Genomic DNA, 14,083 nt, shown 5'->3' with positions numbered 1-14,083 from the left:
CCAGGGTAACTGCCATCAAGCCGAGTATCTGAAGGTAGGACTATACTGTCAGGCATATGGTGTTCATCAACTGACACACTTGAGACATCAATCTCTGGATCCGAACTTCCAGTAGGAAAACTCTGTCCTGTCCCGTGTCGAAGCAGACCCTCAGATACTCCAATGACTGGGATGGCTGACGATTCCTCTTGGTCAAGTTCACCATCCAACTGAGCTCCTGCAATAAGAAGATCACCTTGTGTGTCACCAGGCAGTTCTCTTCCTGATACTTGGCTTGAATCAGCCAGTCGTCCAAATACAGATGCACCAGGATTCCTTCTTTTTGCAAGGCCACCGCTACTACCACCATAATCTTGGAAAATGTTCTGGGAGCGGTGGCTAGACCAAAAGGAAGAGCCCTTTCCTGAATTTAGAATTTGAAACTACTCCTTTCAAAAAGCTCAAAGCAAACCCCATAAGGAGAGGCACGTCCATCATCTGCTGGAGACGGAGAGTACTGGCAGGCTGGGGTCACTGCAGGGTTATATATACTGTGACATCAGCTTCTCCGCCTCCATCTGCTGGCAGGGGAGCATAAACCCACCGTTCCTGAGTCCATCTGTCTACACGCTAGGAAATATTCAATTTATTTATAAGTATACAAGTTAGTCAGAACTGTATAGTCAATAGCTGGGAGATATCTTTAATTAGAGCAGTTTAGCTGAGGCAAACAGGAAGAGTAGGTGTGCCAAATAGTCCTTATTTGCTAAATAAACTATGAGGTCCATATTCAGCCACTGTGTGGCTCAGCACGTTAGCCAGATAAACCTATCCAGTTAACCTTGCCTATATAATCAGTGGCACATCCATGCTGCTGAATATATCCAGCTATCCTAAACTTAGCCAGATAAGTTCATCTAGCTAACTTTAGAACAGGTTTACAGGATAACCAGACTTAACCAGATAACTTACCCTGTTAACTTGGCTCCTCACAGTTTGAACCCGGAAAGCCCCTGACTTATCCTGCAAATTTTAGCCACATAAAAAGTTATCTGGCTATAATTTAACCGGATAAGTGCCCAAATATTAATTTAGCTGGATAACTTCTATCTAGCTAAATGCTTCTTAATATAGGCCTCTACCTTACTATGTGAAAAACAAATTTTTGAATGACTTCTTGGTGTTGTTGTTTACAGATAAAGTGTAAAACACTGTACTTACATTATCTGGAACTCTTTAACATAAAATAATAAATCAGATCTTTATTAAAAAGCATGTTTAACTCATGAATTAAGCTGGCTAACCAGCTTTCATTCTTCCAACAATTTAAATAAACTGAAATATCTACAGGATATCCAATACTTACAGCAGAGTGAAATCCTTGAAGATTAGGTGTGAGAACAGGATATTGTACCCCAGCATATCTTTTGATTCCTTGTATTACTTCTTTGTGATCTGCCATCTTAAACAAATAAACAATATAATTGTACTTTTAGGAAATAATTTTGTTAACAAGAGCTAGCATGTAGAATACAGATTCATATTATTCAGATACAAACATTTTGGCTAATAAGGGAGGTAATTTTCAAAAGCACTTAAGCACATAAAACCCAGTCTTTTGTGTGAAATGGCTCTTTAGAAATAGCCCTGGAAGATATGCATGTACATGTACGTGCAAAACATGATTACGTGTACTTTTATGTGCATACTACAGTAAACAGGTGTTCTTGCAGATGGACCTGGGGTGGGATCAGGATTTATGGACAGATATTTGAATTTCAAAAGCATGCATGAAAATCCACACACACAAAGTTACATCTGATCTCCAGCTGGTATAACTTTGTACATCTATACTGCTCAGGGTTCCGTGCACACCAGTGAATTTTCAAAGTGGATTTATGCTTATAAATCCTCTTTGAAAATTCTGGCTGAAGCCCGTGGGTAAAAAGCACCTGCAGTCTTAGCCTATGCAAGCTATTTGATTATTACCCTCTAAAAGCAAATTGTTCAGTTACATTCTTATTTCATATTGAATAAATGTAAATAGCCATATAAAAAAGCAAAAAGAAACCCAATATATACTGACAATATGCATAACCTACTTCTACTCAGAGGGCAAATTAGAGAGGTAATTTTAACTTACACAGAATATAGTGATTATAAAAAAAAAGCTATCCACCTAGCTTGTCAACTGAGCAGCACTCTGGTGCATTCTTTCCCCCTCCTGCTGTGGCGATCCCTTCTGCAGTATCCACCATCACTTCCTTGCAACAACCCCAATTAAAAACATCACAGCCCCCAAACTACCCCACACCACTACAGCAACCAATATTGTGAGCATCAGCCCCTCCAACTCCTACATTTTCTGATGAACTTCCATTCGAACATACTTCCCCCCCCCCTCCCCCACATATCTTTGTGATTCAAATTCCGCTTCACTGAGAGGTGACAACAGATCATCCCTGGATGCCAAAGAGGAAGAAAGAAGATAGGGAAGGGAATAGCAGAAGCTTACAGGGTGGAGGAGGAGGGTTAAAGAATCTGGCCACAAGGGCCAGATAAAAGAAAATTAGGTCTTACCTTTGATAATTTTCGTTCCTGTAGTACCAAGGATCAGTCCAGACTCCTGGGTTTTGCCTCCGCACCAGCAGATGGAGACAGAGCAAGATTTGACTGGCTCTGCCATAAATACCAGGGTGCCACCCACAGTCTGCCAGTATTATGCAATGTCAAAGCAGAATGACCCCTAACTGAAACTAACTATATACATAAATATCGACCGGGGAACCGTTGGATCACTGACCCTAACAACAAACCTGACCCGGAAAGGAAGTTAACAACGGAAGAACCTCACAGATCAAATAAAACAAGAGCAGAAGTGGAAACAGCGGACTCTCCGAGACTTAAATGCACAGAGCGGGCGGGACTCTGGACTGATCCTTGGTACCACAGGAACGAAAATTATCGAAGGTAAGACCTAATTTTCTTTTCCCTGTACGTACCGGATCAGTCCAGACTCCTGGGATGTACCAGAGCTTAAAACTACTTGGACTGGGATCCGGAGAGGCCCGCTCTCAATTCGCCTGCTCCGAAATTGCCCTCCCTTGAGTCCTGGACATCGAACCAATAATGTCGCGCAAAAGTATGCAAAGATTTCCAAGTTGCTGCTCTGCAAATCTCCTGTGGAGAAATCTGGTGACATTCCGCCCAGGAAGCCGCCTGTGAGCGGGTAGAATGTGCCTTCAGCCCCACTGGTAGGGGCCGACTACAGAGTAAATATGAGGAATTTATGGCCTCTTTCAACCACCGGGCGATGGTGGTTTTGGACGCCATATTACCCCTCTTTGGACCCTTCCAAAGGACGAAGAGATGATCCAACAAACGAAAACCATTAGTAGCTTCCAGATAGCACAGTAGCGCCCTACGTACATCCAGCTTTCTTAAATCCTTTGAAACGGGATCTGACCAATCCAGGTCAGTAAATGATGGTAGCTCCACCGACTGGTTCAAATGAAAGGAAGAAACCACTTTTGGCAAAAAAGATGGAACTGTCCGTAAACTAATTCCTGACTCAGAGATACTCAAGAAAGGCTCCCTGCAGGACAATGCCTGAAGTTCAGAAACCAGTCATGCCGAGGAAATTGCCACCAGAAATACTACCTTCAATGTAAGATCCTTTAGCGTCGCCCTCTTCAGAGGCTCAAAAGGGGGCGCACACAAAGCCTTAAGAACCACATTTAAATTTCAGGAGTGGCATGGAGCATTCAGCGGAGGGCGTAAATGTTTTGCCCCCCTTAGAAACAGGGCAACATCGGGGTGCACCGCTAGAGTCCTCCCTTCCACAGAACTGCGTAAACAACAGAGGGCTGCCACCTGCACACGCAAAGAGCTACAGGACAAATCCTTGGCCAAACCGCCCTGTAGAAATGCTAGAATACCGGAAACGGACGCCCGAGCGGATACAATCGCACATGAAACGCACCACGATTCGAAAACCTTCCAAACTCGTACATACGATAAGGAAGTCGACACCTTACGCGACCTCAGGAGGGTGGACACCACTGCGTCCGAATAACTTTTGCCTTTTAGACGTCGCCTCTCAAACGCCATGCCGCTAGACAAAAGCGATCTACCTGATCGAAACAAACAGGGCCCTGGTGAAGGAGATTCAGTAGAAACAGAAAATGCAGTGGACCCTCCACCGCAAGATTGACGAGATCCGTGAACCACGGCCGACGGGGCCACTCGGGAGCCACCAGAATTACCTCCGACGGATGGCTCTCTATTCGACGAAGTACCTTGCCGATCAGCGGCCAAGGGGGAAAGACATACAGAAGGACTGTCGTCGGCCAGGTTAATGCCAAGGCGTCCACACCCTCTGCCCCCGTTTCCCTTCCACGAGCAAAGAAGGGCGGGGCCTTGGCATTCTTGAAGGTTGTCATCAGATCCATGGCCGGCGTGCCCCATCTGTCACAGATGAGTTGAAAGGCCCTGTCCGCAAGCTCCCACTCTCCGGGGTCGAGCTGATTTAGACTCAAAAAATCTGCGGGTATGTTGTCGACCCCAGCTATGTGGGACGCAGCTATGCTGGCCAGGTGCCGTTCCGCCCACTGAATCAACAGATGAGCTTCTAATGCCACCGGATGACTCCTGGTCCCCCCCTGATGACTGATGTAGGCCACTGTGGTCGCATTGTCGGACAGCACCCTGACTGACTTCCCCTGAATCAGAGGGAGAAAGGCATGCAACGCCAGGTGCATCGCTCTGGTCTCCAAGTGGTTAATCTACCAGCGAGATTCAGCCGGGGACCAGAGCCCCTGTACTGACTTCCGCAAGCACACCGCTCCCCAACCTAAAAGACTCGCATCCATGGTGACCACCGTCCACTCCAGCAACACGAGCAGAACACCCCAGAGGAGATTGTCAGACCACAGCCACCACACTAGACTGCAGCGTGCCAGGTTTGTCAATGACAACGGAAGGTAAAACTGCTCAGACACCGGACTCCAGCGGGAAAGTAACGCCGATTGTAAGGGCCGCATGTGTGCGAAAGACCAAGGGCCCAGTTCCAGCGTCGAAGCCATGGAACCTAGCATCTGCAGTTAATCCCAAACTGTCAGCGGTTGTTTCTCCAGCAAGGACCGGACTTGCCCCTGCAACTTGAGACTGCGACTGGAAGAGAGATAGACCTTCCCCTGATGTGTGTCGAATAAAGCTCCCAAAAACTCCAGCGACTGAGAGGGAATGAGCTGACTTTTGGCTGTGTTGACCACCCAACCGAGGGACCTCAACAACTGTAGCACCTGGTGTATCACCGAATGACACAGGGTCTTGGATTTTGCTTGAATCAACCAATCGTCCAGATACGGATGCACCAACAAACCCTCCTGTCGAAGCTGTGCTGCAACTACCACCATTATTTTGGTGAAGGTTCTGAGAGCTGTCGCCAGACCGAACGGTAACGCCTGAAATTGATAATGCTTCCCCAACATGAAGAATCTGAGATATTTCTGACGATCCTCCCTGTTCCCGATGTGCAAATATGCCTCCGTCAGATCCAGTGAAGCCAGGAACTCCCCCGGGCAAACGGAAGCAATGACGGAACGCAACGTCTCCATGCGAAAGCGTGGGATCCGAAGGCATCTGTTGACGCACTTTAGATCTAGTATGGGACGGAAGGACACTGCCTTCTTTGGAACGACGAAGTACATGGAATAATGTCCTCTTCATTGCTCCGGAGGTGGTACCGGAATAATTGCCCCCAGATCCAACAGTCAATGCAAAGTCTGTTGGACCGCTTGACGTTTGTCGGCATATCCGCATGGGGATGGGAAAAATCATGGGTTGGGACGGCGTGCAAAATCTAAAGCGTAGCCTTGTTTTATCACGGAGAGCACCCACTGGTCCAACGTGATTGTGGTCCACTCCTCATAAAAAAGAGACAATCTGCCCCCTACCTTCGGTACAGAGGAATGGACCGGCCAGACATCATTGTGCAGCCTTACCGCCGGGAACTGACTGGGAGGAAGCAGGTCTACTGAAATGTCTTCCTCGAAAAGACTGTGACTGCTGCCTGCCACCCGCAGGACGAAAAGAAGGGGAAAAGGTACTAGGACGAGGAGTAAGAGCTTTTCGAGTTCCCCAAAACCTGGACCTAGCCGAGAAGGATCCTCTGGAATGTGTTCTGTCCTCTTTATTTTCGACCAGTAACTGAATCATATCCTCCAATTCCTTTCCAAATAGAAGTTTGCCTTTAAAGGGTAAAGACCCCAGCTGGGATTTGAAGGCTCCATCCGTGGACCAGTTCCGTAACCACAATAGCCGTCTCGCCGAGATGGCCGAGACCATGGAATGAGCCGAAGTTCTCAGGAGATTGTACAGTGCGTCAGCACTATAAGCCACTACCACCTCGAGATGGCCAGCCTGTCGGGCTTCCTCCTCCGAAAGGCCCTCATTGGCGAGCAGTTGTTGCACCCAACGCAGTCCTGCCCACAGAGCAAAATTGCTACAAATTGCCGCCCAGACCCCTAGCACAGATACTTCGAAGATCTTTTTAAGCTGGACCTCCAGCTTCCAATCCTGTAGGTCCTTCAGTGCCGTGGCCCCCGTGACCAGAATAGTAGTCCTCTTTGTCACTGCTGAAATGGCCGCGTCTACCTTTGGAACCCGAAGAACTTCCAGGGCGTCCTCAGGCAGAGGATAAAGCTTATCCATAGCCTTTGTGACCTTCAACCCCAAATCCGGGGTATCCCACTCACGAAAGAGAAGGTCCGTAGCAGAAAAATGAAAAGGAAATGTCGTGGGAGAGCCACTCAGCCCCAACAACACTGGGTCCATCGAACCGAGATGAGAATCCCCGGGAGGCATAGCAATTCCCAACTCCTCCAAAATAGCTGGAATGAGGGGTCCCAGCTCGTCTCTGCGGAAGAGGCGGACCACCCTAGGGTCATTGCCTTCAGAGACATGGCTCTGCCTCGTCGCACCCTGTGACTGAGCGCCGTCTCCCTCTACCCCCCGCGGGGGCGGGGGCAGTCCCTCCTGATCCTCATGATCCGTAGACTCCGAGGGAGAGTCCGTATCCTCCCGGGGAGGAATAGCCCGTAAGGGACGCTTTGTCCTGGAAGGCCCCCCCCAGGTCCCCCGACCGGGGTCGACCCTTGTCTGCAGGAGGTGGGCCCACAGAGCCCCCGAACTTAGGTGAATGCCGCTTATAGGCTTTGCGCGCCTTAAAGGCCCTATACATAGCCAGGATAAAATCTGAAAAAAGGAGGAACAGGAGACGTCAGAATCCGTCCCTGTGTCGTCCCCTTGCCCTCCCCCTGCTGCTCCTGCCGGCGAAACAGGCCGGGGAACCGGTCTCTGTGGAGAGAGGGAGGGTGGGGAATTCCTTGCCCCCACCGCAATCGGCGCCACGAAGAAGGCCGAACCCAAGATGGCGGATTTTCCCGCGCTTACCGGCAACTGCCAGGAGGAAGACGAAGATAGCTCCCCGATCACGACAGCCATCGTTCTGCATCGCACCATCACCCCTCGAACCGACCCCGACGTCCCTTCGCCTCCAGGGATGCAGGCTGAACACAGCCCAGAAGTACATAGTGAAAATCTAGAATATTCAGTTGAATTTGTTTTCCAGGAAAATATATCCACTCTGAGGTCGACATTCAAAATCCATTTAGATGGATAACTGAAACGATATCAGTCTAAATGGCTACCTGGCGATATTCATCACCATATGGGGAGCGTTCTGGGGGTAGCGAGAGGCGTTTCCAGGAGGAGCAGAGTTAGCCAAATAAGTTATTCAGAGTTAGCTGCTTAACCTATGCAGCTAACTACAGTCAGACCCTAGAGCAGGGGTCGGGAACCCATGGCTCGCGAGCCAGATATGGCTCTTTTGAGGGCTGCATCTGGCTCGCAGACAAGTGTCGCCACACTTCGCGGTTCCCCGCTGACCCAGCTGCTCCCCGGTCCTCCGCCGCCCGGGCTTAAAATGCTGTCAGCCCGGGCGGAACGCGGCAGGACAGCTGGAGTCAGCGGCACCGGCGTGCTCTCTTCTCCCCCCCCCCCCCCCCGCGGCCCGGAAGAGGAAGTGGAGAGCATCGGGTGCCTGCACGGGAAGAAGAGACCACACTAGCGTGGTCTCTTCTTCCGCGCCGGCACCCGATGCTCACCACTTCCTCTTCCGGGCCGCAGGGGGGAGGAGAAGAGAGCACGCCGGTGCCGCTGACTCCAGTCAGCGGCACGACTGGAGTCATCCGGGTGCCTGCGCGGGAGTCATCGGGTGTCAGCCGGGTGCCAGCTCTGGAGTCATCGGGTGCCTGCGCGGGAGTCATCGGGTGTCAGCCGGGTGCCTGCGCTGGAGTCATCGGATGCCTGCGCGGGAGTCATCGGATGTCAGCCGGGTGCCTGCGCGGGAGTCTTCCCGCGCAGGCACCCGATGCTCTCCACTTCCTCTTCTTCCCGCGGCCCGGAAGAGGAAGTGGAGAGCATCGGGTGCCTGCGCGGGAAGAAGAGGCCACGCTAGTATCCGACGGGAAGAAGACTGCAGCGCGGCTCGGAGGAAAATGAAGAGTTTCAACCGCGGCCGATGGGACTCCGGCTTCGCCTCCGCGAGGGATGAAAATGAAGGAGGTTAGTGTTGGGAGGAGGCTGCTGCTGCCGCAAGTTCCCGGGGTGGGGGAGAGAGAGAGTGAATGAGCGAGCAAGCATGTGTGTTTGAGATCCTGTGTGTGTGAGTGAGAGATTGCATGTATGTGAATGATTGAGAGCCTGTATATGTGAAAGAGAGTATGTCTGTGACTGAGAGCCTGCCTGTGTGAGAGAGAGCATGAATGTAAGTTTACCATTGGGAACCTGTATGTGTAAGTTTGTGTGAAAGAGTATGTGTGTATGATTGAGATCCTTTGTGTGTGAGAGAAATCATGTGTATGTATGATTAAGAGCCTGTGTGTATAAGTAAGAGAGAGACCATGTGTGTCTGTGTGTGATTGAGAGCTGATTTAGGTGAGGGAGCATGTGAGTATGTGATTGAGAGCCTGTGTTTAAATGAGAGAGAGAGACCATGTGTGTCTGTGTGTGATTGAGAGCTGATTTAGGTGAGGGAGCATGTGAGTATGTGATTGAGAGCCTGTGTGTAAATGAGAGAAAGAGAGGACATGTTTGTAAGCATGTGAATGAGAGTCTGTGTGTGAGAGAAAAAGACAGCATGTATTTATGTGATTGAAAGCCTGTGTGTGTGTGTGTAAGCGTGAAAAGATAGACAGCATGTGTGTAAATGTGTAATTAAGAGCCTATATGAGAGAGAAAAAACATGTGTATATGTGAGTACTGAGAGCATGTGTGTATAGGTGTGTCATTGAGAGCCAGTGTGAGAGAGAGCGCTGGTATGTGACTGAGAGAGGAGAAAGTTCCAAGCAAACCACCCCGCCTCCTGCTAATTCAGAACAATCTCAGGACACCTGGATATCAAACGTTCCCAGGTATGCAGAGCAAAAAAAAATTTGTATCCTTATTATTTTTCATTACTGGATCTTTGTGTCTGCTATTTTGAAATATTTTGTTGGTATCTGGAAATGTTTTATATGAGTTTTTAATTATTGGATATTCCACTCATCAGCTGTTTCGAAATATGTTCTTTTTGTTAGTACAGTTTTACTGCTGATGATTTTATATTTCTTGATTTGTTTTATAAGGATGGGTGATGTTTCTTTTTTCCTTTATTATACTGCATACAGAGACTCTGGCTTGTTGCAGTTTCCAATTCAGTTTTTTCTGCATGCTTCTTGTTATGCGTTTTGGTCTCTTTATTCTATGTTAGGTGAGGGACAGCACGTGATTCAGGTGAGGTTTTCTGCTGGCGTGTAGTTTCTGTGTAGGACTCTATAGCAGCCTGACTTGGTCCGTTTTCCTAATAGGAGATGTATTGGTGTCTTAAGGCCTGGTGTAATATTTTCAGAGACTTATTGTACTTTAAAAGTGTGATCTTACATAAAATGCACACATTTACTTGTATTTAGTTTTAAACATATTGTATGGCTCTCATGGAATTACATTTTAAAATATGTGGCGTTTATGGCTCTCTCAACCAAAAAGGTTCCTGACCCCTGCCCTAGAGCTATCCTAAAGTTAGCTGGTTAGACATAACTGATTAACTTTACGATATAGCCGGATAAATTCAGCGGCTAACTAATTGAGCCGCACAGCAGCTAAAAATGGACCCCCTAAGAGGATAATTTTCAAAACTATATGAGCGTGCCCATATATACTACTGTATTTTATAACCTGCGTGTAAATGATATGCCCGACTTATAAAATACAAGTACATATGCGAGCGCACATTGTCAAATATGTAAAAACCGTAAGGGTCAGACAAATCTGATTGACTTTTTTGACTGGGTAACCAAGGAATTGGATCAAGGAAGAGCACTCGATGTCATCTACTTGGATTTCAGCAAAGCAGCTTTTGATACAGTCCCGCACAGGAGACTGGTGAATAAAATGAGAAACTTAGGAGTGAGTGCCGAGGTGGTAGCCTGGATTGCAAACTGGTTGACGGACAGAAGACAATGTGTGATGGTAAATGGAACTGTCTCTGAAGAGAGAGCGGTTTTAAGCGGTATACCGCAAGGATCAGTATTGGGACCGGTCCTGTTCAATATCTTTGTGAGCGACATTGCGGACGGGATAGAAGGTAATGTTTGTCCTTTTGCGGATGACACTAAGATCTGCAACAGAGTGGACACGCCGGAAGGAGTGGAGAGAATGAGACGGGATTTAAGGAAGCTGGAAGAGTGGTCGAAGATATGGCAGCTGAGATTCAATGCCAAGAAGTGCAGAGTCATGCATATGGGGAGTGAAAATCCGAACTGTATTTGATGGGGGGAGAAAGGCTGATGTGCACGGAGCAGGAGAGAGACCTTAGGGTGATAGTGTCTAATGATCTGAAGTCGGCGAAACAATGTGACAAGGCGATAGCTAAAGCCAGAAGAATGCTGGGCTGCATAGAGGGAGGAATATCAAGTAAGAAAAGGGAAGTAATTATCCCCTTGTACAGGTCCTTGGTGAGACCTCACCTGGAGTACTGTGTTCAGTTTTGGAGACCGTATCTCCAAAGAGACAGAGACAAGATGGAGGCGGTCCAGAGAAGGGCGACCAAAAAGGTGGATGGTCTTCATCAAATGACTTATGAGATTGAAGAATCTAAATATGTACACCCTGGAGGAAAGGAGGAGCAGAGGTGATATGATACAGACTTTCAGATACTTGAAAGGTTTTAATGATCCAAAGACAACGACAAACCTTTTCCATCAGAAAAAAATCAGCAGAACCAGGGGGTCACGATTTGAAGCTCCAGGGAGGAAGACTCAGAACCAATGTCAGGAAGTATTTCTTCACAGAGAGGGTGGTGGATGCCTGGAATGCCCTTCCAGAGGAAGTGGTGAAGACCAGAACTGTGAAGGACTTCAAAGGGGCTTGGGATAAACACTGTGGATCCATAAAGTCTAGAGTTCATGAATGAAGAGTGGGTGGCTCACGGGAATGACGGCTACTACCTGGAGATAATACCCTTATTCAATAAACATACACACGGTTAATGTGACTCCAACATTGCTCTAAGACTCCAACATTGTTCTAAGCTTCAACGGCAAGAGGAAATGTGGAAATAAGGATTTGCATTCTCAAAAAAGCGGGGAGTAGCTTGCTTGTTATGGCGGTTACTACCTCAACCAAATAAGCCTGATACTTCACTTTCAATGCATATCCCGCATAGTTCTCTGCTTCAACGGCAGGGGAGAAAGACTGATACTTCACGCATATCCAGCATAGCTCTCTGCTTCAACGGCGGGGAGAAAGACTGATACTTCACGCATATCCAGCATAGCTCTCTGCTTCAACGGCAGGGGGAAAAGACTGATACTTCATGCATATCCAGCATAGCTCTCTGCTTCAACAGCAGGGGAGAAAGTCTGATACTTCACTTTCAATGCATATCCAGCATAGCTCTCTGCTTCAACGGCAGGGGAGAAAGTCTGATACTTCACTTTCAATGCATATTCAGCATAACTCTTTGCTTCAACGGCAGGGGGAATGAAGAAAGGTGGAGCTATATACAGACAACAACCAACATGGACTGAATTACATAGACTGGGTAAACAAATAAGCATGGGTGTAGCTTGCTTATTGCAGCGGTTACTACCCCTAACTAATTAAGCTAAATATTTCACTTAGATGCAGTTCCAACACTGCTCTCTACATTAATGGTGGGGGTGGAAAGGAAATAGAACCAAAAGCTTACTAAGAGCCAAGAGTAACAGATAAGTATGAGAAAAAAAAAAGTGTGAAACTTGCTGGGAAGGGGAGAAAGACTGATACTTAACGGACTTATCTGGAAAAGTGGCGCTACTTAATCAACTAAATAGCACTTTTCCGACTTATCTGGGTGTGGCGCCCCTCTGGGCTAGCCACTAGGTATCGCTAATATCCTATAAACCAACTAGAAGGAATACCACAGTTCAGCCTCCTCCTCCAGAGGCTGCCTGACTGGGTGGACCTTATACTATTCTGGGGCTAGGACAGAAGAAGGTGTGGCATCTGAGTTTAGATTTTGTGGAGAAAGGATCTCGCTTAGAGTTTCTTTAAAGTGAGGCCTACTTCATCACTGAGTCTAATTTTGAAGCCTAGTTCTTTCCTGTGCATTTCTTGCCTAGGTGGATCTGCCTCTAGATTGAGGAAAATACTTTATTATTAATTTTTTTCTACTTTTGAGAGTTGCCTTTTACTAGAGTATTGTTGCGTCGAAGGTGGACCCTTGGGCCGAGGTGGGGTTCACGCAACCCGTAGGTAGGGACGTACAGGTCCCCATCAGCAGGCGGAGTGGGCTGATAGAGGTCACTGGAGCTTCACCTATACCAGCCCTCGTTCCTTGCGGGTTGAGCCTTTGGGTGCCGGGGCCGGCAGGTCTTAGGTGGGCCTTTGTGTGTAGTCGAGGTGAGAGTTGGTTCAGCCCAGAGACAGCAGGTGAGAGATGGTACAGTCTTACTCTGGACAGGGTAGTGTCCTGGAAACTCGAGCGCCAAAGGAACAGCAGAAAACAGGGGGCGCTCGAGCAAGAGCAGGCTGAAGCCTGAGTAAACCACATCCAGGGAGTAAGCTGGAGAAGCGTCAAAGAGCAGGCTTAAGTCAGGGCTGGCGGCAATCCAAAGGCAGTGGCAAGCAAGGCTGAGGTCTGATCACAGAGATAGGCAATAGCATAGTCAGGCGAAGCAGAGGTCTGGGTATGGAGATAGTCAATAGCGTAGTCAGGCAAAGCAGAGGTCTGGGCTTGGAGAGAGTCAATGGCATGGTCAGGCGAAGCAGAGGTCCGGGCTTGGAGAGAATCGATGGCGTGGTCAGGCGAAGCAGAGGTCTGGACTTGGAGAGAATCAATGGCGTGGTAAGGCGAAGCAGAGGTCCGGGCCTGGAGAGAATCAATGGCGTGGTCAGGCGAAGCAAAGTCAAAGTCCATGTAGTCAATCCGAGGAATGAAACAAGGTAGGAACAAGGAGACTGGAACCAGGAACAACGAGGAACAGGATCGCAGAGATGAGACGAATCTCTAAGAGGCAACGAGTACTCGACCTGCGAGGACACCTGTTGCAAAGGCAACACTAGGGAGCGGAGCCTGAGCTTAAATACTGTAGCTGGATTGACGTCATCATCCGGAGCCATGCTAGGATCCCGCCGCAGTCCCTACTTAAACATCAATGGTGCGCACGTGCGTGCCTAGGGAGAGGCACAGCGCGAGTAACAGTGTCTCTCCGCAGGCCACGCGGAGATGCCCGAAGAGAAGTGGTAGCAGGACCGGGAACGCCAGGTATCGGGGGAGGCCTGAGGACGAAGCTGATGGCCCACCGCCGCCAGCGAGGAGGAACTAGGAGCTGGAGTCACTGTAGAAAGGTGAAGGGGCCATGCCACGGGTCTGCCGCGTTCGGCACACATAACAAGTACATCCTGGTTTCTTTTGGAAATGGCCATCCCCCAGGCCAGGACACTGAAGATCTGTCAGCTTCCTTCTAGGTCAGAGAAGGTCTGCAGTGACAGTAGTACTGCCAGAAGTGTTTTGAGTACA

At 48.5% G+C, this 14,083-nt stretch overlaps 1 protein-coding gene across 1 annotated transcript in view; it reads right to left on the bottom strand.

Moving 5' to 3' along the window:
- Nucleotides 1-14,083, bottom strand: part of HMGCLL1 (3-hydroxymethyl-3-methylglutaryl-CoA lyase like 1) — a 250,155-nt gene that overhangs the window by 187,313 nt on the left and 48,759 nt on the right. The window contains exon 4 of the mRNA XM_029595695.1: nt 1,346-1,441. Within this exon, the coding sequence (XP_029451555.1) occupies nt 1,346-1,441 (96 nt within the window). The remainder of the gene's footprint in view (nt 1-1,345; nt 1,442-14,083) is intronic.

This window comes from Rhinatrema bivittatum, chromosome 3 (assembly GCF_901001135.1).
Source record: "Rhinatrema bivittatum chromosome 3, aRhiBiv1.1, whole genome shotgun sequence".
Lineage (NCBI taxonomy): Eukaryota > Metazoa > Chordata > Amphibia > Gymnophiona > Rhinatrematidae > Rhinatrema > Rhinatrema bivittatum.
This window is presented reverse-complemented; position numbering and strand designations above follow the sequence as displayed.